Genomic DNA, 21,455 nt, shown 5'->3' with positions numbered 1-21,455 from the left:
ATGTACAAGTGTACAATATTGGGTTGTACGGTATAGCATGTTTACTGGTCTGGTTAAACATAGGTTTGGAGTTTTGCTTTGTTTTATTTTTATTTTATTTTGTGGTCCTTCTTTTTATTCCATGCAATGGAAGCGAAGTATAATAGCAATCACAACCTATCGTACAGCATCTTGTTTGTAAAGGTCAAATGGTGTCATAGCTGGTAGCATAACCCTAAACAGGGCCATTCGATGCATTAGCTATCTAGGTAGTCTAGTGTACGGGAAAAGCGCCGAAGAACCATGCCAAGAAGCCAATAGAAGTCATCATATATCCGTGTTACCCTTAAACCTCTATTACATACCTATGCGGTCATGCTTTAGCCCGGTGCTGTATGCTACTACTTTATATAAAAATGTCGAGAATTATTAGTCCGAGAAGAACACCAGGGTCGTCTGCACGATTTGCTAAACTCCGGTCAGGACATTGCCCTATTTGGTTCCTCGGGGTGGCATAACGCCGAAAAAAGGGGCAGCCTCCTTCTTTCGGAGACCCGATTAAGCACCTAGAACACCAAAATTCGGGGCCGGAGAATGACGGAATAATAAACTGACGATGACCCACACCATAATGCGGTCGATGCAAGTGTCAAGATAGGCTAGTTGCCTTCAGTCGCTTACGAACTTGCGGTGACGGTCATCTGCTTCGATGGAAGTCTCTCAGTAAACTGATTACTGAGTTGTGCAGTAAAGATGACTCGCTCCTATAATTATATTCATGTGAGGTGTATTGATACGCCAAAAATAGGCATATGTACGGTTCGTGAAGACTGAGTAAAGATAGAAAGAAGCTGATCTGATAAAATAACCACACTTGCAGCTGCATGCAACACACTTGTTAAACCCCGGTATCCAACCATAAGTCATCCATAGTGTCAACCACGCTAAAACGCTCGGACTTTGCAGAATGGCACCATACCTTCTAAAGCCCTAGAAGGGCCCTGCGCATGCAATACCCGCGGCGGCGGCGGCGGCGGCGGCGGCACGTAACATAGGTAAAGCTCGGGGAGGGGTGACAAGGGGGCTCTCCGTTTTCTCCCAATTAGTTAAGAAAATTTCTATACAAGTAATTTTAGGTAGGTACCTTGGTAAGCAATATCCCGAACAAGTTCGGACACTACGATACCTATCACTAACTGGAAGTAGTATACTTGTATGTTTGCAAGATGGTTGTCTCACAGAATCCTTCGATAAAAGCCCACCGTTGCTCGCCGCTGCCCGAGTTAACTACGTTCTCCGAAGCTACTTTACTTACATACCTTCCAACTTAACTAGACACCTACTAGAACTAGACTCTGCCACTACCCCTTTCCTTTAATTCACCATGGCTACTCCTCAGCCCAAAGGCACTATCCTCGTCACCGGCGCAGGCGGCTACGTCGGCGGGCAAATCGTCCGGGAGGCTCTGGAGTCCGGGTTCAACGTGCGCATCACAGCACGCACCGAGTCCTCCGCAACACGCACCATATCGAACTACCCGTCCTTCGCTTCCGCGCTATCCTACACCCTCGTCCCCGACATGACAATCCTCGAGTCCTACGCGCCGGCCTTCGCAGACGGTGCCATCGAAGGGATAATCCACTCCGCGTCCCCGGTCAACTTCAGCCCCCAGGACAACGTCCGCGACCTCCTGGACCCGGCGATCAAAGGCGCCACCACGATCCTCGAGGCCGCGCGTAGGTTCGGCCGAGGCAAGGTCCGCCGCGTCGTGGTCACCAGCTCGTTCGCGGCCGTCGTCGACCCGGAGAAGGGCGTCCGCCCGGGGTACACGTACGACGAGAAGGACTGGAACCCGGTGACGTGGGAGGGCGCGGTCACGGCCCAGAAGCTCACGGCTTACATGGCGAGCAAGACGCTCGCCGAGCGCGCCATGTGGAGGTGGATGGACGAGCACGGGGACGACGTCGCGTTCACGCTGGCGACGATCTGCCCGCCGTGGGTCTTCGGCCCGTACGTGCGCGCGCCGGCGACGCGCGCCGCGCTCAGCGAGTCCGTGCTGCTGCTCGACGACATCGTCGACGGCGCCGCGGTGCCGCCGTTCGACTACGGCGGGTACGCGGACTCGCGGGAGGTCGCGGCCGCGCACGTGCGGGCGCTGGAGGCCCCGGACGGCGTCGCGGGCGGGCAGCGGTTCCTCGTGGGCCAGAACTTCCGGTACCAGGCCGCGGTGGACGGGGCGCGGGAGGCGCTTCCGGAGGCGCGGGCGCGGCTCCCCGTGGGGAAGCCGGGGGATCGGTCGCCGGAGGACGCGCACCGCTTCGACGGGTCGAAGGCGGCGAGGGTGTTGGGGGTGGAGTATGGGACGCTGAAGGATACGGCGGTGGAGACGTATAAGCAGCTGTTTGAGATTAGGAAGTTGGAGAGGGAGGAGGAGGAGGCTAAGGCTAAGGCTTGATTGGGGAGGGTCAGTAACGGTTGGTAAAGTGCATGTGATAATTTCTATAAAGACGGTAACGGTAACGGTAAAGCCAAACAGAAAAAAAAAATAAAAATAAAAAAAGCGACAAGATAGATACCTTAGGTAAAGATATTAATTTCGATTCAGCCCTATCAACCCAGACCCGAGGGCCTGTAGATATAGCCTATTGATACGATTTTTATGAAAAGCAACGCAAAACCCCGATATAGTATATCATATCCCCTGAAAGCTCCCTAGCTATAGTCGAAAACAAAACCACAGGCTCGCCTTGGGGGAGATATATGCCATTATCCCACGTTTGTCGTTCTATCTCCTTCTGGCTGCGGCTGCAGCTGCAGCTTCAGCTTCAGCCTGGCAATCGTCGCACGTTACATACACTTTCCAAGCTATCATCTCAATAGGTTCGCATTCGGGAGTGCCGACGAACTCGCATTCCCTGACATTCTCCACTTCAATGGTGATTGAAGTTCCGCAGGTTATCTCTTGACAGACCCATTCCCTCGTGTCGTACTTACACATGGTTAGGTGCGGTGCCGAATATAATCTTGGGTACTTTAGGTAGGTAGGTTAGGTACCTATTTATGTATAGGTTCCGTGATCAAGAGGATCTTGTCGATATCGATGAAGAAAGAGATAGTGATTGTGGTAAAATTGGCTTGCTAGATGTAGATGTGATGGTAGGTAAGGTAGGCAATGTCTGTTTTGGATTGTCTGGGTATGAAAGCAATTCTGAGGACAGGGGGAACCTCGTTTATATACTTTTTGGAGGGCGGTAGAAATTACCACGAACACAGGTGAAAACATAAATAGGACTGAAGCATTGGTGAGAAATGAGGACATGAAACAAGAATCTAGTTGTGTAGCTTCATTGCGTTACCAGGAAGTCTGTGTACACTCCCCTACTTTACACCATAAGTCACCACTTTAGACAGATGATCAAATACTTGACAAAAAAAGTAAAAAGCGCCAGGACGTCATTAAATTAATGATCAGGTTAATAGGTAACCTGAAAGTGTTTTTCATTTCCGAATGTCTTGGGAGTCTATTGTTTGGGATAGGTTGGAAAAGAAGAACAGAAGATATTAACGGGTTTGTGTACTTCCTATAGTATTTTGTGCGAGTACATTCGATCTTCTACAACCACAGATCCCTTTAGTACACCCATGAATACTTGGACGAACATAATATAATTTGACATTTTCCCACCATATACTGAATCATATTCTGATTTGCTTCAGTCCTGTACAGATAAGTTTCGGTGTACGATAGGGGAGTGCACATGGACTTTTGGTAACGCCTTGTGTATCAGTCCTGACATACGAAGATCGTTCTGTGTGAGAGTAGTGGCTGGACTATATGAGCCTCGTAAACAATACCATGCTTAAGACGGAAATCTATGATTCTTTATGGAGGGTTTGGGGTAGTTAAATTTAGTCCAATCTAGGTAGTTTGGCCTGTTGAAGGCTAGCAGTGTGGGTAAAGTACCTATATTAATAGGTATCTGAAGAACATACAAGAAGGGGAAATTGTCAGAGATCCGTGATGTATGCCGTACGTAGAGTGGAAACTAGAGACAGTAGCAAGTATTGGTGAGATAGTCGCGTTTGCCCCTAGAAGCACCTCCGCCGCTGATGGAGTTCGACATATAAATACTAAGGTACCTACACCAACAGTTATTATTACCTAGGGATATGCTGCGATCTAATCATTTTACTTCCATTATACTGTACGCAATTGTCAGATAGTGCCCATGATGGATGTCGTATACAGAGTGAGTGTCAGAGAGGGCCAGTATGCAGCATATTGTGGATAATCTAGCAACGCCTGGCCTTCTAACCTCCTTCGAGGGAGATGGCTATCCTTTATATAGGTAGACAATAGACCCCTTGTAGTATCCATATATCCACATATTCCTGACAGCAATAATCCATATATATATGGTAAGGCGAGAGTGGAAAATAGGGGATAACTTGTTTATATTGTTTATATTGGTTTAACCTTGCTAGAGTCTAACGGCCCTAGAGGTCTATTGACATGATTCCAAATAATACATAAACACCAAGTATATCGCATCCCCCGAATTGAGACGATTTACGCAATTAACTAGGGGCTTCCATTTTAACATTGGCCCCTGCCTTTGTCCCTGCATTGCGAGCACAAAAGTTCCTCTGTTACGAAGCCAACCTCTTTAGGAGTACAACTGGTAGTGCCGTAGTCGCGGCATCTTTGCTCATTGATCTTTTCAGTGCTGACTACAAATCCGCAGTCTTCCTCGCGGCAAACATATACCTTGGTGATGAAGGTACACATGTTGGCTGCGGCTGACGAATATTACCTTCGGTACGCAATGTATGAGTTTATCGTCCAGGAGATTTTTGGCGGTAGTGTTGTCGTTGTGAGACTATGGTTGTAGAATTGGTTTGCTATCAAATGTGATGGGAGTAGGTGATGTAGGTTCGTAATCGGACTGCTTTGGGTGTAAAGTCATTTCAAGAACCTGGGGGACTTTGTTTATATAAGTTTTATAATAGAGGAAGATTGCACAACCTACAACTCCTGATCAGTATCATAACACGCTCAAATGAGCAAAGCTTAGGTCATGTCATAATCGATAGAATTATCAAATAAGACTTTAATCTGGACTTACGGCTACCCAACATAGTCATGTCATGATGCAAACAGCGTCTCGTAAGAGTATATTGAATTATAAAAGCCCCCCAAAGACCTCATGCTTGAGATGGAAACAATTTCCCAAGTTCGAGAAAGATATCTCATCTTAAACCTATCCAGAATGCCCCTCTTTTTCTAGCCTCATACAGCGTTGACGATATTCCCCTTTCTTGACTTCAATTTTGTCGGTCGATTTACAGAGTGGAGTGCCTTGGTCTTTGCAAATCACCTTCCGTTTAGTGATTGAGGTTTTTTTTTTTTTTTTTTTTTTAGTGCGACGGGCACGTCTAACGACGATGGCGACGTTGGAACACATGGCTTGTTTGCTAAGAGTTGCTAACTCGAGAGACGTGCAGTAAAGTCAGATGATAATTGATTTTATGGTGGCGATTAAGGCCAAATAGGACCTAGACTGGTGGAATTTTCTTCGTAGGACGAGAGAATGTTTGTCGATGCAGAATAGATAATCGGATCCGATATCTCGTTTGCTCTCCGAGGGCAGACTGTCTATATACTAGTAGACAGGTAAGTACCTTCCGTAAGGTCAATGTCACCACTAAACCCACGCATGGACAATTTATTGAGACGAAAGATCACATCCTGAGTATTACCTCCACGCATAGACAGAGATATGACAGCGTCATGGTAAAAAGATACCTGAAGTATACCAGGTATACGTGGAAACAATAGGTAGGTCAAGTATACCTGTTGTTGGGTAGGTGGTTGTTGTGGTGCTACGATTCCGCCTTGTCTTAACAAGGCTTTTTTTCGGCTCAAATCAGGTAACCAAGCGTTGCTCATTCTTATTTCTGCAAAATAAATATGAATATCGGCATTGGATAACTGAGCATAGAGGAAATAATATCGATGGGACATTTGTAAGGCAATGAGTCTCAACTGTATCAATAGACACATCGTTCCTAAAAGAGAATAACTATATTATTTAACCTTCTAGGTGAAACACTAGGCAGTTTTAATTAATGAACTCCGATTTAAAGTTATCATCGTTATTATAATCGTCAAGGATCGATTAAGCAGCCTTTTCTCATCGTCGTTCTTTAAAAGCAATCCCTCTATATTAGGTACCTACTTGCTTAAACTTTAGCATCACGAGTCCCCTATACAAGCATTAAGAAACAATACTCTCATGGCCTTTTCCCCACAGAAGGTCAGGTGTCTACTATTTGAGCTCGACACTTGGGCTCGTAGGTTAGACCTTAACACCATCTGCACTAGACCGTTGAGTGCGCGATAGGGGCTTAAGTTTAGAAAATGTGAATGCTCCTATTGCGCTTAAGCAAAAAAAATAAACAAATAAATAAGTTTCCACGAACAAGATTTAAATACCTACGATTTCAATACGGCAGTGGCTGGTGTTATTTCGTCACGCTCGCTATGTTTCATACCCCATATATTGGATCGGATTGTCGTTTCTTTAACCCCCAGCAACAGGACCGGTATAGGGGTGTCGAAGCTTGGAAAGTTTGTTAGAGTTTCGTTGTAAGTTTAAATTCCAAGAGGTACTATGTAGTAGTGTTAATATTTTTAGGTAAAGACCGTGCACTGTCCGTTATGGCTGCCCTAAGGGGTTCAAGATTCTACATAGTACCTAAGTGATTTTTCAATTATTCTTCCCCCGTAGCCGAAGACTCATGTTGTTTGAGGGTTTTGAGTTGACCTAACTAGCGTGAAAAGATTCAATCTTTAGTGTAAGTGAGGGACAGTCTTGGCGCACCAACTTTGAGCACGAGCAAATTCACCAATGCCATCCGTAGGAACTTATTCGAGTTTGGCGTTTCTCCTTCTCACCCTAATAACTATTCCCTACATTGTGTTATATAATCTCGAGTTAACTAGTATGAATTCTTTAGTGAAAACTACCGAAATAATTGGTACTGAGATTCTCATACCTGCCGAGTGTAGGAAGCAGAAACCATTTTTCAAAATCGGGGCCTTTTCAGTACATTGTACGTAACCTTGCTACTTGGCGATGTATTCATTCCTTGTTTTTTGCCCTTATAAGGGTCCACTTTTGACTCCTGAGATGTTCCAAGGCGAACGGGCCGGGTTGGCATAACAATTTGACCTATGCACGTACCAGCGCCATCGAAATAATTGACACATGTAATAGGCAATGTTGAGTCGTTGACTGATCCAATCAGGGCCGAGAGTCTAGGTAGTATGTAAATCGTCGCTGTTGTAGTGGTTAGGTGCCAAGTCGGAAGCTTATTAGACACCCCAGAATAAACGGACGTATTCTCACTGACTCAGAACTCAGAAAGAGTTTACTCCCCTAGTTACTCCCTATTTTAACCCCCTAAATAATCTATCAGGTAGTAAGCTAATATCCTATTAAGCAACCGAGAAAAGCAATAATTTAGGTAATTATCCCAAGTTAGCAAAGCTACGTCGACAACTACCTATCTAGGTAAATCGAGCTACGAAGTTACTTTTATTAACACACTATGGCCTGCCAAGTTTTCTACAACACGAACAACTCAAATTCGCGTCCGCGCAAGCGATCCGACCCTAGCTGCGTACAGTATGCGTTGTCATTCGTTCGTTCAGTCCGTCTTAGTTGAGATTTGAGGCTGAGCGGCATGTGGGTCGACAATACGAGCTCAGGGGGTAAAAGCTGGATAATGCTGGGTGATGCTGGGCATGGCGCCGGCAGATCCACTGGTCTCCCACTGGCCGGACTGGCTGACTGGGTCTTCGACTGACCCTGTTTAAACTTGATGTTTCACTGGTTGTGGATCTTCTGGAAATTCCGGGACAGACGAGGACAAATGAAGAACGAAATGAGGTTATCCCTGTCAGTTCAGGGTATCGGGACAAGGGACGGTGATGCGATCCGATTTTCGATCCCTTATTCCCCCCAATAATCTTGGAAGCCGTTCTGCATTCTGCGGCTTCTAGAATATGCTGATCTCTTTATTTATTCTTTCCTTCCGCTTGAATTTTTTAACCTTTTTTTTCTTGAGTTCTAGACATTAGAGTAGACTTAATAGAGTTTCTTAATACTCATTACACTCGTTGCTCTGTCGCCTCATCGCTACAGTATTGTAGCTGTCATTCGCTTTGCTAATCAATTATTATTGGTTCTTGCTACTCGTTATAATACAGTAATATACATAGAAGATGCGCTTCGCTACATCCGTCCTCGGCCTCGCGGCCGCTGCCAACACGGCCCTTGCTGCTACCGCCGCTAACACTGGCATCAAGGGTTTCAACTACGGAGCCTTCTTCCTTAACCAGGCTGCTAAGCAGCAGGTTGATTTCGAGTACGAATTCAACCGCGCCAAGAACCTCCCAGGCACGAGCGGATGGACGAGTGCCCGTCTGTACTCTATGAGTAAGTTAAATTCCACATCCGAACCCGAAGCTATTCCCATAGCGGAGTGGTGTATATATAGTAGATCTATGTGCTAATAGTATCCAATTAGTCCAATGGGGAACCGCAAACAGCGTGATCAGCGCCATCCCTGCGGCCATCAACACCAAGACGAGCCTGCTGCTCGGTCTCTGGGTTTCCGGTAGTGACCAAGCCATCACCAACGAGATTGCAGCTCTCAAAGCCGCTATCAACCAATACGGATCCGCATTCACCAACTTAGTTGTCGGTATCTCTGTCGGTAGCGAAGATCTCTACCGTCATGACAACAACGAAGTTGGTGTTGGTCCCCAGAAGCTCATCGACTGCATCAACCAAGTCCGAAACGCCATCGCTGGCACTCCTCTCGCGGGTATTCCCATCGGCCACGTCGACACCTATGACTCCTTCCTGAACGGAACAAACCGCGCCGTCATCGACCACATCGACTGGCTCGGCTTCGACGGCTACCCGTACTGGGAGCAGACCCAGCCCAACAGCATCGGCAATGCGCAGAACCGCTTCTACGACGGACTGAACAAGACCATCGCACTCGCCAACGGCAAGCCCGTCTGGGTTACTGAGACCGGCTGGCCTGTAGCCGGAAAGACCGTCAACCAGGCCGTGCCCGGCGCCGAGAACGCCCGCATCTACTGGCAGGACGTCGCCTGCACCCTGATCGCGCGCGGCATTAACCTGTGGTGGTACGACCTTCAGGAGTCCCAGTGGGGACAGGCCTCGCCCGACTTCGGCATCTTCCCCGCCGGCGACCTTAACACCGTCAAGCCCAGCTACGACCTCTCTTGCGTAAGTGCCTACCTAACCTAACCTAATCTACAAATCCATTTCTTGATATTCTTGCTGTATCGATGACTAACAAGCTACCTAATATAGTAAACGCCAGTATTATGAAAAAAGAAAATAGGGATACAACTGTATAGACTTCCTTCGCATAGATATTGTAATCGCCATTGGGTCCCTAGAGCAGGCTTGGCGTTAATACCCCTCTTGTTCATAAGCCGTCTGGGTATAGAAGGTTCATATTGGCTCCGTTGCTGGCAGTAGTGATGGGGATCGCTTCACTTGGATATATCTACAGTCAAACTTACTGCATATAAATATAAACATACTACCGGCTACCTAGCCAAACTCACACTCACAATGTTTTCGTCTAGATTTGGGCGCTTAAAACAATTAGAACGTGTGGCTTTAACCCGTAATTTATTGGGAGCTAGTTATCGAGGATTAGCAGGATTAGCTTCACAGAATTTAGGTTGTGGTGTTATGGGCATAGTTATGATATCCGATCTCTTGGGTCAGTGTCAATGAACCTGACACAAACTAAGAAATGTCAGTACGAGAAAAAGGGGGCTACTCTTATTTTTGATACCTATCAATAGACGTAGCGTCGAATTAAATGTTAAGTTTAACAAATATTCAGGCAGCGTAGGTATATTAGGAGGAGTAGTTTGAACCCATGTATTATTCGATTTTGATCTAGAGAGGTAGACAATGCAAATTGTGTGGTAATCAAGTACAATCCCTCCTATTCCAAGTCATACACGATCTTTGCCTATCCTGATACTAATTTATTTGTTAGCCTCATCCACTTTCCTCGTACCCATACCGCAAGCCCGTGACACCAGATCATATCTGAAGCAAACAAAAAGTAACTACTAGTACATATTGAAAAGCAATACGCTACAAAAGTTTTCGAGGCCGGGGGTTAACGAAATTACGTTAAACTTGTGCGCCACCAACAGTCACCGTGAACAGCACCGGATCGCCAGCATTAACCTTCCCCGACTGGTCATCGCCCCCATTCGGCTGCACGTCATCATAAGCAAAAGCGTATCCTTTCCTGTCGACATTGTTCTCATGCACGACGCGAGCATAATGGTTCGTCGGGTCCCTCTGGTAAAACGTATGCGGCAGCGAGGGATGATGGCGCGCCTCGAGCAGGGCCGAGCGCACGAACGCGGCCGCCAGACGGGGTATGATGGCGTTGCGCGTGGGCGAGGGCCCCGTCGCGAACGGCCCGCTGTTGCACCCGAGGATGTCCGCCGTGCTGGGCTTGCCGAACTTCTCCCCGCCGATCCGCACCTCGCCGTTCTCCGCGAACTCCGCGCTTAGCACCCCCGCTGCCGCCTGCGTGTCGATCTTCAGCCCGTGCCCGCCCTCCTTCTGCTGAGCCAGGAAGTGCTCCCATACCTCCTCCACGTACGGCTCGTAGTACCCGCTGAAATTCGCCCGCACGGCGTTCCCGTGCGTCGCGTTCAGCACCCGCAGGATCCGCCCCTTGCGCGTCACGACCAGCTTGTCCCACGGCTGGCCGTCCCTCTGCGCTTGCTCGCGCAGCGCGTCGGCGACGCGGTCGAGGCCGTCGGGGGCCATGCCGGCGACTTGCTGCACGTTGCCGCTTGTTTGTAGTAGCTCGATGCCTAGAGGCAAGCGGGGCACGAAGTCGACGTAGCTGATGTTGGCGTAGAGCTGGGCGTCGTTGAGGGTGAACTCGACGAAGCCGAAGTCGACATCGGCGTTGGGGTCGGACGGGTTCAGGACGCTGGGCTCGACCAGGCCCGGCCCCGGGTTCAGCAGGAAGGTGAGCTTGGCGTCGCGCGAGAACCATATCCGCCCGCCGGCCATCTGCGGGATCGTGACGGTGACGGTGGACCCGGGCGCTCCGAGAGGGATGGTGCAGTCCTCGGTTAGCGGCGAGCCGATGCGGGGCGGGTTCTGCGGGAAGTAGAGGCTTTCTCCGTCCGCTTTGACGAAGCAGCGTTTTCCGCCATGTTGGAGGGCTATGCCGGTGATATAAGCGTAGACCTGGTCGGAATCGCTATTATTCTGTAAAGCGACTTTCAGGGACTTGGGCATGGTTACGAACTTCCAGTTTTCAGCTGATTTATTTTGGACTGTGTTGATTTTGCATAAGTGTGAAAGACGTTATGTAGAATGTTATGAGTTAATCTATTTTAAACAAAGCTATATGAAAGAGGTAGCTTAGGTACACTTATATAATAGATCTACAAGTCGGTGTCTTGATTTCTAGTCTCTAATAAGTAAGTGTTTAAGAGTGCTGTCTAACCATGACGTAGGCCTTGTTTGATTTCAAAGTAGCACTTGGCAAATCTCGCTAAATTGGACTCACCAAAGAGACTTTTTAAACAAGGCATTTTATAGTCACACAGGTACCTAATGTTGAATATTAACTCGTACAAGAGATACTAGGAACTTACAATTGAGAATACAACTATATTTCAATGCGCCAGACGTGGAGTAGTAAGGGTGGGATTCTTTTATTTTGTAAACCGTATAAACGTTTACCTGTTAGGTACCGTACTCTAATTGTTCTTGCTAATATCTCAACTCAATCAGCTTTAATAAATATTTTAACTTTATAATAACAAGCTTTTGCTATGTTAAGTATTAGACGCTGCGCCTCAAAATAGCACTTGAAACCAGGAGTTACCTAGTGTCATAGTCGGTACCTAATTGTATAACACTATGTTACTATAATATAGGAGCGAGTAATAACTCTTAAAGGTAGGTGATTGTTCAGTATTTCATTATTAGTGTTATACTATCTATGTTGGTGAGATGTTACATGGGACTCAGTGCGACCGGCAATGTAGTATTCTTTCGGCAGTCATCATGTCAGGACGGAGTCACCAATGGCAAGGGTCTCGTACATCAAGAGCCTCCAGATTTCAATACGACTCTAGCTTTCGAAAAGAACTTAAGTGACATCGCACACTTATACCACATTCAACATGAACGACAAGATTGCTTTTGTGCACTAGATATTCAAGGTGAATGTCATCTCTTGATATCTGTGTACGAAGTAGCATCTGTTCCTGAAGTCAAACTTGAGTATAACGGAACATTGATATTAAGGAAACTCTTTTTATATCATATCATTATATTATCAATCATGGAAGAAAAATCCAGGCCGTTCTGGTTTCGGTCCACAAACTGAATGAATGCTTCCGACCTGGGAATGATGTTCCTAGCTGCTTGGGGTAAATTTAGAACTAAAATGTGTTGGAGCTGCTAGGGAACCCCTGAAAGTTGAAGGGCCCATCTCATTTGCGCCTCTAATACTCAAACCCCAATGTGCCGCTATCATTTATGGGGGGTAGCGACATCATCCAAAACCCTCTTCGACGCAGCATGGAATCGCAGTTGATCTTTCATTCTAAAATTTATCTTTTAAGTTTCCACTTGAGTTCTACCCTACATACTTACATCTAATCCCAAGACAAGACTATTGTCAAAGAGATCATGGCTGGTGCCAGTAGCAGATCAACTATTGATGCACCCCCCGCCACATCCGAAGATAGAGTTCTCGCAAACGAGTGTGAGCAGAACCATAAAAGAATTAGAGCATGCATTGCATGCCGTAATATGAAGATAAAATGCGTTTCGGTCCCTGGTTCGAAAGATTGTGAGACCTGCATAAGATTTTCCCGTCCCTGTCAAGACCCAGGGCCGCCAAAAGCGCGGGTGAAAACTTCCCAGAAGTTCAGCGAACTGGAGAAGAAGATCGACGCTTTAACTAGCGCGTTAGACGCTGAGAGGAAACGGTATCAGCAGTCTCTGAAACAAGCGAGAGAAGACGCAGAGTGGTCTAGGACGCCAGACTCTAGTTCCAGGGGTGACAATACTTCGCCTTTCATCGAACGGCAGGATCACCACCCAGAAATGGTTACCAGCGACGGCAATGGTACGGATAACCCCGATGTTGTTAGTCGTGGCTTGGTAGATATTCACACCGCTTCTATGCTTTTCAACCACTGGAACACCCATATGCGCCCGTTGATGCCTTCCATCTACTTCTCATCCGGGGAGAATGTAAACACCATCCGAGCGAAGAAACCCATATTATTCTTGACAATAATCACCATAGCTAGCACTTCTGTCGAGCCGTCTATTGTGCATCCTCTTCTAGCACAGCTAAACAGCGTTCTAGCGCAGGAGGTCTTTATCCAGGGCGCAAACTCTCTCGACTTGCTCCAGTCTCTAGTCCTCTTCTCACAATATTACATACAACCTCCTCACATCAAGGCATTCGCGCTACCTCAGCATATCTACAGCGCCGTGGTTATGTCTCATGATCTCAGCTTAGAAACGGTACTCAGATCTAATGAAAAGGGGGATAGCGAAAAGGAAAAGGAAGCGTATAGAACTTTACTAGCCGTGTATTTTGGTGCATCATGGTAGGTTCTCACTTATCTTTGCCTACATCATCTGTTTATGAGTTAACTAACGTTGAATCTTTCCAGTTCAGCAACGCTTCTACGGCGACACCAGCCACTGATATTTTCACCGTCGTATCGGGCGTGCATGGAAGCTCTAACGCGAGGAAGCAATACGTGGACTGATGACCATTGGCTATGCAGTCTCGTAGGTCTCCAAGAAATTTTCGATGACGCCTCAAAGACGTTGAATGCGTCGTATACATGCACGGACGAGTCCTTCGATGACTTCAGAACACAACATCTACTAGGAATTTTCCGACAGAGACTAGCTGACTGGAAACTATCCCCATCAGGAGACCTAGACCCTCGTGAGTGTAATTTTATCAGCACTATTGACTACCTCCTACCTGAGGTTAGATTTCACTAACATTTGACATCTTGAAGGCCTCAAAAATCACGCAGTATTAGTAGCTGAGCTCTACATCCACCAAGTGGCCGTCAGGGTTTACGGTCGCCAAATACGCGCTTGGCTGAAGATCAAAGACAATGAGAATCCAAACCAGACACCACCGGTATTCACCGCGACACATATCGACGCACTTTGCCATTGCCTCAGCGCGGGTGCTAACGCTCTGAATATTTACCTTTCACTGGACGATACCCTTATCCGCTCCCTCCCCAACGTATTCCTTATTTGGAATCTATGTGTCGTAGTTGGCTTATTGAAGCTGGGTCATTTCGCTGAGGATCTATCGCATTCTCGTGTCAATGGCCCTAATAATTACAACCCCCCTTCTCCGTTGGATCTGCTCGAAGCGTTGATTCAAAGACTCACTACCTTATCTCTGCACGGGTATTTCCCTCAATCACGACCATTCATAGTTGCATTTAAGAAGCTCAGGACGTGGTACCAGCAGAGGAAGATTATCTGTATTAACAGTAATGGCGGTTGCGATGATGGAAGTGCCGAGCTTGTTCATGATGTGCTTGAGACACAAACCCCACCAGCGTCTCCGTCGCCTTCGCATTCACGGATCCATACACCTGTCCGACCGCAGCCAGGGTACCAAGATCCCTTGAGGAACAGTTACGACACGCAAGCAGATCAGAATAGCCCAGCTTTGATGACTGAGCTACAGTCCACAACGCAGCCTAATATTATTAACTGGGACGTGGGTTCTCACGCTTTTGATCCTACCTCCAAAGCACCAACCCATAGCACTGGGGCTCTAAACGCTATTAATTCTGATCCGGTCTATCCCCCTGGCTATTTTAATGGTAGCATAGGAGATATCGGGTTTGGCCTCGACGATATGAAGGATATTGACGACTTTATGATGCAGACGGTTGATGGGGGATTATGGTCGTTGCTGTAGGACAGCGATCTTGGATCCAGAGGGACTTTGTAAGGTACCTTAATGTAACATCAGTGGCTTAAAGTTACGCTACCTTAGGAGGTAGTTAGTGTGTAACTAAAGCGGGCTATCTTCAGTACCATCGAGCTGAGTGGTGATCCCCCTGTGCTGAATTGTACGGATCCGCAATCCGCAATTAGGTACTGGGCTGGCAAGAATTGTCTAGCAAGGTGATTCCTCATGACCCTTAGAAATGAGAACTTCAAAAGTCTTTTTGTCAGCTTTTTCGGATTATCAATACTTATTAACATGGGTCTTGGAATTTATTAGACTCGATCATCGGCCCCAATCAGCCCCGAGAAATCTACGATATTTGGTGTACCTACCTCTAACATAGTAAGTAGTATGGAGACGCTAAAGTCGGGGAGAAAATAGAACATAACACGGGTGTGTCTTTAATCGGTCGCTCTGCCCTCCGGTCAGGGGTGTGCTGGTCTCGGCCGGTGCCGCAGAGCCCCGAGATCAACCATCATTGATTGCTTCATCGTCCCGCGAATTGCTCAATGTTAATATCATATTGACGTCGAACCTCCTGCCCCTCCTCATGGCTTTATTTAATAGCTGCTTTGTACGAACAATGTACTTTATTCCAACCTCTCATATCATTTGTATCCTATTACCTTACATCCTCTCCCCTCGCATAAAATACTACCTACCAACATGACAGCACGTGCAGTCCTCATCACCGGAGCTACAGGCAAGCAAGGAGGTGCCGTTGTGAGCGCGCTCCTAAAAGCAAACGCCGACTTTGAGATCCTCGCTCTTACTCGAGATGTTCAATCGGCATCTGCTCAACGGTTGGCCCAGAAGTCACCCAAGATTAAGTTGGTGGCGGGTGATATGGACGCAGCCGACACCATCTTCAGAAACGCCAAGGTGATAACTAAGACGCCGATATGGGGAGTTTTTAGTGTTCAGGTAAGCCTCTTGAAAAAGTTTAGGCAAATATGGAAACATGCCGATATACTAATATCATAGCAGGCAGCTATGGGCGGCGGTGCGAATCCCCGAAAGGAAGAATTCCAAGGCAAGGCTTTGATCGACGCCTCGCTCAAGAACGGCGTGAAGCATATGGTCTATTCCTCGGTCGACCGCGGCGGCGCTAGGTCGGACAACGACCCGACCGACGTGCCGCACTTCGTCAGCAAGCACAACATCGAGAAGCACCTGCAGGAGAAGACGCAGAGCGGGGAGATGGGCTGGACGATCCTGCGGCCCGTGGCCTTCTTTGAGAACCTGACGCCCAACTTCTTCGGCAAGGTGTTCGCCACGAGCTGGAAGATCAACCTGAAGCCAGACCAGAAGCTGCAGTTGGTCGCGACGAGCGACATCGGGTTCTTCGCCGCCGAGGCGCTTCGAAAGCCGGAAGAGTGGAAGGGCAAGAAGTTGAGCCTGGCCGGGGACGAGCTGACGTACGAACAGTTCGCTGCCGTCTTCAAGCAGAAGACTGGCAATGATTTGCCCACCACGTACCATTTCGTCGCCACCCTCATCAACTGGATGTCGAAGGAGCTGGGCTCCATGTTCAGGTGGTTCCGCAACGTCGGGTACGGCGCTGACATCACGTCCCTGAGGAGGATGAATCCTGCTCTTAAGGACTTTGGAACGTGGCTGGAGACTGATAGCCAATTCAAGACTCGTGAGACATCCAACAACCACTGAGCCAAAAGTGTATTCCTTATTAGCTCAATTGCTATTATTAAGCTATCTGACCCATGAGTGGTACCACTCACACCTCGCTAGGTCAGGCACCTAATGCGTTTGGGTTATCCTGTATATTATTGGGAGGTCATGTCTATAATGGTACCTCATATAATTTCTAGTTTTTGGTGTAATATAGTCATTGAATATATGTTATGTATATGAATAATACTATGCATCAAGGTTTAGCTTCTTTTCTCAGTTATGAATGAGTGCAGTTAGTTTAGCAAGGTTATTGTAGGTACCTATAAAGCTTTCATGACACATACTCCGCTATCTTCTTAATTTCTATCACGCACGGGTGGTGTTGCCCAGGGCTTTCGTAGGCATCTAGCCTAGGTAGATACCAGGTAGGTAGTTTCACACATGGGAGATCATTAGAAACGAACATGCCCTAAAAAGCTTGCAAAGAGAAGGGGAGTACCTTAGATTGAAATTAGATAGGTAGGTAATTTTCATTTGGAGAGAATATGTAGATTCCAGCGGTGGCGTTAACATGACAAAGATGGTTACCAAAATTAGAACACGCGAGGAGAACGACTAAACTATGTTTAAGCTAGCAACGATACATGTCTCCTATTCAATTTTGAACTCCTCTCACCGTCTCCTAAACGCTCCCGACATTGGAAATAGCACTCAACAGTTGATCCTTCGGAACCGATCTCAGGTAATCTTCCCAAGTTACAGGCTTGACTTGAGGATATTTACCGTTGTCGTTCTCGGGACCAAGAAACGTCTGTCCGTTGATCATATAGTATTGGAAGAACCTGTATAAATAGATGCCTTAGCCTTCAATTCAAGGAGGCGCACAGCGAAGTTCATAATACTTACAAGAACATGTATGAGAAGATATTCTGGGGGTCTTTTTGCCTTAGTTCGTGCATGTGCTTGTAGAGCTCGTCTACCGAGCCCTGGCTTTCGAGACCTAGTTTCACACCGTACACTTTCTCGAACGATTCGGCAATCTCGCGAATTGTTGCTCGTCCACCTACAACTGTAGAACTCGTCAACATTTTATGTAAAATCAGCTTCACCGTGACACTTACGCTTCTTGACACCGACGGCATCCTTATCGACGCAAACAGCTGCTGTGTACTCCGCCGCATTCTGGTAAGTAGTAGCTTCCCAAACCTCCTCGCCCGTGCCCCAGAACTTGAAGGTTGCGGAGGCAGCGTCGAAGGTACCGAACCTCGGACTGAAGAAGACCTCCGTAAACATGCCGACCAGGACGTGCACGCCCTTGACCTTATCGTGCGCATCGAGATACGCCTTGACGTGGATCATCGGGTCCTTGGGGAACAGCTCTCCGAGCTTGAGCTTGGTGTAGTCCAGCGACCAGTCCGAAGCCACGTAGCGCGGGACGCCCTCCTCGGCGCAGGCGTCGATGAGCGCTTTCTGCCCGTCGACCATCAACTTGCCGTCGCCGAGGTAGCAGCAGACTACCACGTCGCATGCGGCGACGAAGGAACGGATCGCGGACGTGTCGAAGGCATCTCCCTTGGTGAGTTGGACTTTGGAAGATAGCGTCTCGGGAACTTTGGCGGGGTCCCTACAGTACCCCTTAATCGTGACGTCGGGGTATTTGAGCAGTGCCGATGCGAGTTCGCGGGCAAACTTGCCTGTGATACCGGCGATTCCGACTGTAATGGCCATGTTGAAAAAGTTACGATCTATACTGGTTTATGAAAGGCAATCCTCGATAGAATATAAGATAGGATATTCTTTTGATATCTCGTTTTCAGTTCAAGTGCGTCTTTGTTCGTTTTATACCGGTCCGTTGGTTGAGGGGGGTGCGCTCGGAGATCCGTGACGCCGAGACATGGTGATCGGAGCATATTCACCCCGGGTTACCAGGAGCATGATAATTTAGTAATAGTATCGGGGACTCTTGTTTCGGCACGGGATTCCAAACTCAATGACCAATAATATTATATAGAATATTATACAAAACATTATATGTGGACTTCGCTGTACGAGGTAGTGAGTGTACCCACGCTCTCTAGAACTAGGAGTGCTCTGTATTATTCGTACTGATACTCTTCTAAACCCTCATCATTCTCATGCGATAAAATCAAATCAAAACCGAGGGAATATCTAGTTGTTTGGACGGAATCTATACCCAGAGTATTATTTCGACTTTCTCGTGAAGAGCAAATCCTAAACCATGAGTCCAGAAGAAAGGATAATTCCTTGAATTTTGGAGCAAGACCAAACGGGTACCGTACTGCGCGTTTAGCCTCACTGTTTTCTTAAAGGATTTAAGAACATGGCTGTTTCTTAGCAATTAGAATACTTTTAGAGTCTTTATTGTGGTTATACTAACTGAAGGTATTTTTCTGATCCTCTTCGCTACGTTCTTTTTCGTAGGGATTATCGTGCTCGCCAGATGCCTTATTCTTATCGGACGCCGATGGCTTCTCTAAATAACCTTTAATCCTTCCGCTATTCGTGTGAGTGGAATATGTCCCTATGAAAGAGTTTAGTATCGAAGTAATCAGATCAGTAATTGTAATAATATTATTCCGACACTTACCACGTCCTTGTGGCATCGGATAATTTGACGCAGGGTTCGGTCGGATTTCGAACAGTACTGCTTTGGCATATGCCGCCGCCATTGCAGCAGCGTATGGTTGCCACGTCTTGTTTGCGTGCTTGTCTGCGTAGTTGCATACGCCCATGATGACCCCAACGGGAATGCGATTCATAATACCAGCTGCTGCCATTTCTAGACCAATAATCCCCAAATTATCTCTTAAAACGTCCCGTTTTGAAGCATTCCTGACGAGCTTTTCGCCTGATCCTATTGGGCCATACCACACTCTGGTGCGTTCTGAAGCAGGACGTTTCGTTCTCTCCACGATAAGTTCGGTACCGTCGCCTTCGTCTTGATAGAACTTATCATGATCCGGCCCAGGATGCATAAAATTTCCATTTGCGTGCCGTTCGTTCTTCATAGACTCGTAATAAGGGAGAAATCGGTGGGATTCCTGTGGTGTATCAAGCTTGATGCTTCCAATAGCGGATCTTACTACTGTCGCAGTCTGAGCAAGAACATGGCCTTGCCGGAGGAGCTTAATATCTCCCCCTATATCTCTACCCAAGTCGTATGCCACAACTCCTGAATGTTCCGTATCTGGCATACTGACAAGAACATCGCCTAACCTAATGTCTCGCAGAGGATCTTTTTTCAGATCGGGAATTCCTGCCGCCTTTTACCAATGTGATCAGTAATTTTATTCAAAAGAAATTCTTAATATAAGGCATAGAATACCCTGACTTGGGGAGTGAGTCTTAGGGGTTGACTATTATCTTGACTTACCACGCCTACTAGGAGACCAAACCAGAAGTTGGGGAAGAACTTCTTTGCCTGACTGGCCATAGCAGCGGCTGATCCTGTACCATACTCCTGACCAGCCGGAAGAGTTACAATTGCAACATTATGTCCACACATGTCACCGGCTTGATAAACGTAATCATCACCGGGACCCATCGGAAACCTGCCGGCATGCTTATGATCCAACATATGCAAAGCAGCTTGCGCTTCGATTTCTAATGGGGCGATCCATATGATAGAATAGTCTTCTGGATTTAAGATGTCCATTGCTTGGTTCCCGATGTAATCAGACGTCAAATTTGGTTGAAATGTTACTGAAACTCAAAACAGTACTGATGCGAACAGATAAGAGAGTGGAAGTTTAGAAGGCTTACTTGAAATAATAATATTTACTTGGGTAAGTAGATAGATATATGATTTATCGAGCTGAAAAGCGCTGCTGCTAGCCGCCAGCCTGCTTTTTTATTGATGCAAGTTGGCGGTTTTCAAATTCTAAAACGTTAAACCTAATAGAGGACGCCTTCTCATTGGTAGTTTCATTCTTGTAATGCAACCATTATCCATCAGCGACGAGCCACTATACCCCACATCAAGGCGAAAAATAGCACAGCCTGGTGGTTCGAAGCCATCTCGGCGTTTAATTGGCAGTAAATCGGCCATAGACAGCATCCTTTATACCCGAATAGATTAGTACCTATTCAAAGATATATCCGGATACCCCAACAGTCCTCAGGCACTATGACTGCTATTCTCATAACTGTTTTTCTAAACAGTTAGAATTTTTAAAGGAGAAGGCTAATGAATTACTCGGTACTCAGGCTGAGGTATGAGAATGTAAACGAGAGCGTTTACAATAAACAGGAGGTCAATAGTTAATACACAAGCATTGGAGAGAGCATCAGATACAAATTTATGTGGCAATATTCTTGCTACACTGCAACAGACTACAGTAGTGGCATTCATTTCCATTTCCCTCATTGTTGGCAAGACCACTTACTGTACGTGGGAAAAGATTAGACATTGGGGTGATGTGATCATTTAATTTTATCCTGGAGAAATTATTGACACCTGTAAAAATATGTAGACGGTGTCCAAGAACTTGATCACCTTCACTATAGTACTAAATGCATACTATGCCGCTGAACTGTCCCGGAAGTAAAAAGCATTAAAAGGCACATGTTGGATTTGGATGTGGATCGACTAGTACCACTTGCGCTATAGACTCACTTCCACCAAATCATGCCTTCACGGGGTGTTCATGTTGGTAATAACAATAAAGATAAAGATGTACGATAGGAAATTG

The 21,455-nt window shown here is 46.8% G+C and overlaps 8 protein-coding genes across 8 annotated transcripts; 5 read left to right on the top strand and 3 right to left on the bottom strand.

The window, feature by feature from the left end:
* The first annotated feature begins 1,106 nt into the window (after positions 1-1,106).
* Positions 1,107-2,627, top strand: F4812DRAFT_21040 (NAD(P)-binding protein). The gene is made up of 2 exons (XM_047930333.1): positions 1,107-1,127; positions 1,186-2,627. Exon 2 carries the CDS (start codon positions 1,364-1,366, stop codon positions 2,432-2,434), a length of 1,071 nt encoding a protein of 356 aa, XP_047794988.1. The 5' UTR covers positions 1,107-1,127; positions 1,186-1,363; the 3' UTR covers positions 2,435-2,627.
* A 3,658-nt stretch (positions 2,628-6,285) lies between these two features.
* Positions 6,286-7,404, top strand: F4812DRAFT_409840 (uncharacterized protein). Its single transcript, XM_047932478.1, has 2 exons — positions 6,286-7,095; positions 7,260-7,404. Exons 1-2 carry the CDS (start codon positions 6,891-6,893, stop codon positions 7,313-7,315), a joined length of 261 nt encoding a protein of 86 aa, XP_047794987.1. The 5' UTR covers positions 6,286-6,890; the 3' UTR covers positions 7,316-7,404.
* A 586-nt stretch (positions 7,405-7,990) lies between these two features.
* F4812DRAFT_20967 (glycoside hydrolase family 17 protein) lies at positions 7,991-9,530 on the top strand. Its single transcript, XM_047930329.1, has 3 exons — positions 7,991-8,483; positions 8,575-9,308; positions 9,396-9,530. Exons 1-3 carry the CDS (start codon positions 8,270-8,272, stop codon positions 9,396-9,398), a joined length of 951 nt encoding a protein of 316 aa, XP_047794986.1. The 5' UTR covers positions 7,991-8,269; the 3' UTR covers positions 9,399-9,530.
* A 436-nt stretch (positions 9,531-9,966) lies between these two features.
* On the bottom strand, positions 9,967-11,701 carry F4812DRAFT_409835 (glycoside hydrolase family 64 protein). Its single transcript, XM_047932477.1, has one exon. The coding sequence runs from the start codon at positions 11,376-11,378 to the stop codon at positions 10,242-10,244; it is 1,137 nt and encodes a 378-aa protein (XP_047794985.1). The 5' UTR covers positions 11,379-11,701; the 3' UTR covers positions 9,967-10,241.
* An 883-nt stretch (positions 11,702-12,584) lies between these two features.
* F4812DRAFT_409834 (uncharacterized protein) lies at positions 12,585-15,600 on the top strand. The gene is made up of 3 exons (XM_047932476.1): positions 12,585-13,720; positions 13,787-14,070; positions 14,147-15,600. The coding sequence occupies exons 1-3, from the start codon at positions 12,786-12,788 to the stop codon at positions 15,076-15,078; spliced, it is 2,151 nt and encodes a 716-aa protein (XP_047794984.1). The 5' UTR covers positions 12,585-12,785; the 3' UTR covers positions 15,079-15,600.
* Positions 15,601-15,602: 2 nt separating this feature from the next.
* F4812DRAFT_409833 (nucleoside-diphosphate-sugar epimerase family protein) lies at positions 15,603-17,006 on the top strand. Its single transcript, XM_047932475.1, has 2 exons — positions 15,603-16,035; positions 16,099-17,006. Exons 1-2 carry the CDS (start codon positions 15,778-15,780, stop codon positions 16,777-16,779), a joined length of 939 nt encoding a protein of 312 aa, XP_047794983.1. The 5' UTR covers positions 15,603-15,777; the 3' UTR covers positions 16,780-17,006.
* A 242-nt stretch (positions 17,007-17,248) lies between these two features.
* Positions 17,249-18,641, bottom strand: F4812DRAFT_409831 (nmrA-like family protein). The gene is made up of 3 exons (XM_047932474.1): positions 17,865-18,641; positions 17,650-17,812; positions 17,249-17,585 (listed from the first exon to the last, which is right to left on the bottom strand). Exons 1-3 carry the CDS (start codon positions 18,469-18,471, stop codon positions 17,426-17,428), a joined length of 930 nt encoding a protein of 309 aa, XP_047794982.1. The 5' UTR covers positions 18,472-18,641; the 3' UTR covers positions 17,249-17,425.
* A 68-nt stretch (positions 18,642-18,709) lies between these two features.
* Positions 18,710-20,617, bottom strand: F4812DRAFT_409828 (purine and uridine phosphorylase). The gene is made up of 4 exons (XM_047932473.1): positions 20,138-20,617; positions 19,352-20,027; positions 19,142-19,285; positions 18,710-19,088 (listed from the first exon to the last, which is right to left on the bottom strand). Exons 1-4 carry the CDS (start codon positions 20,417-20,419, stop codon positions 19,057-19,059), a joined length of 1,134 nt encoding a protein of 377 aa, XP_047794981.1. The 5' UTR covers positions 20,420-20,617; the 3' UTR covers positions 18,710-19,056.
* Positions 20,618-21,455: the final 838 nt, after the last annotated feature.

Source organism: Daldinia caldariorum (genome assembly GCF_022478825.1).
Source record: "Daldinia caldariorum strain CBS 122874 unplaced genomic scaffold F4812scaffold_1, whole genome shotgun sequence".
Taxonomy (NCBI): domain Eukaryota; kingdom Fungi; phylum Ascomycota; class Sordariomycetes; order Xylariales; family Hypoxylaceae; genus Daldinia; species Daldinia caldariorum.
Note: the sequence above shows the minus strand (reverse complement) of the source record. Positions and strands in the feature narration are given on the sequence as shown.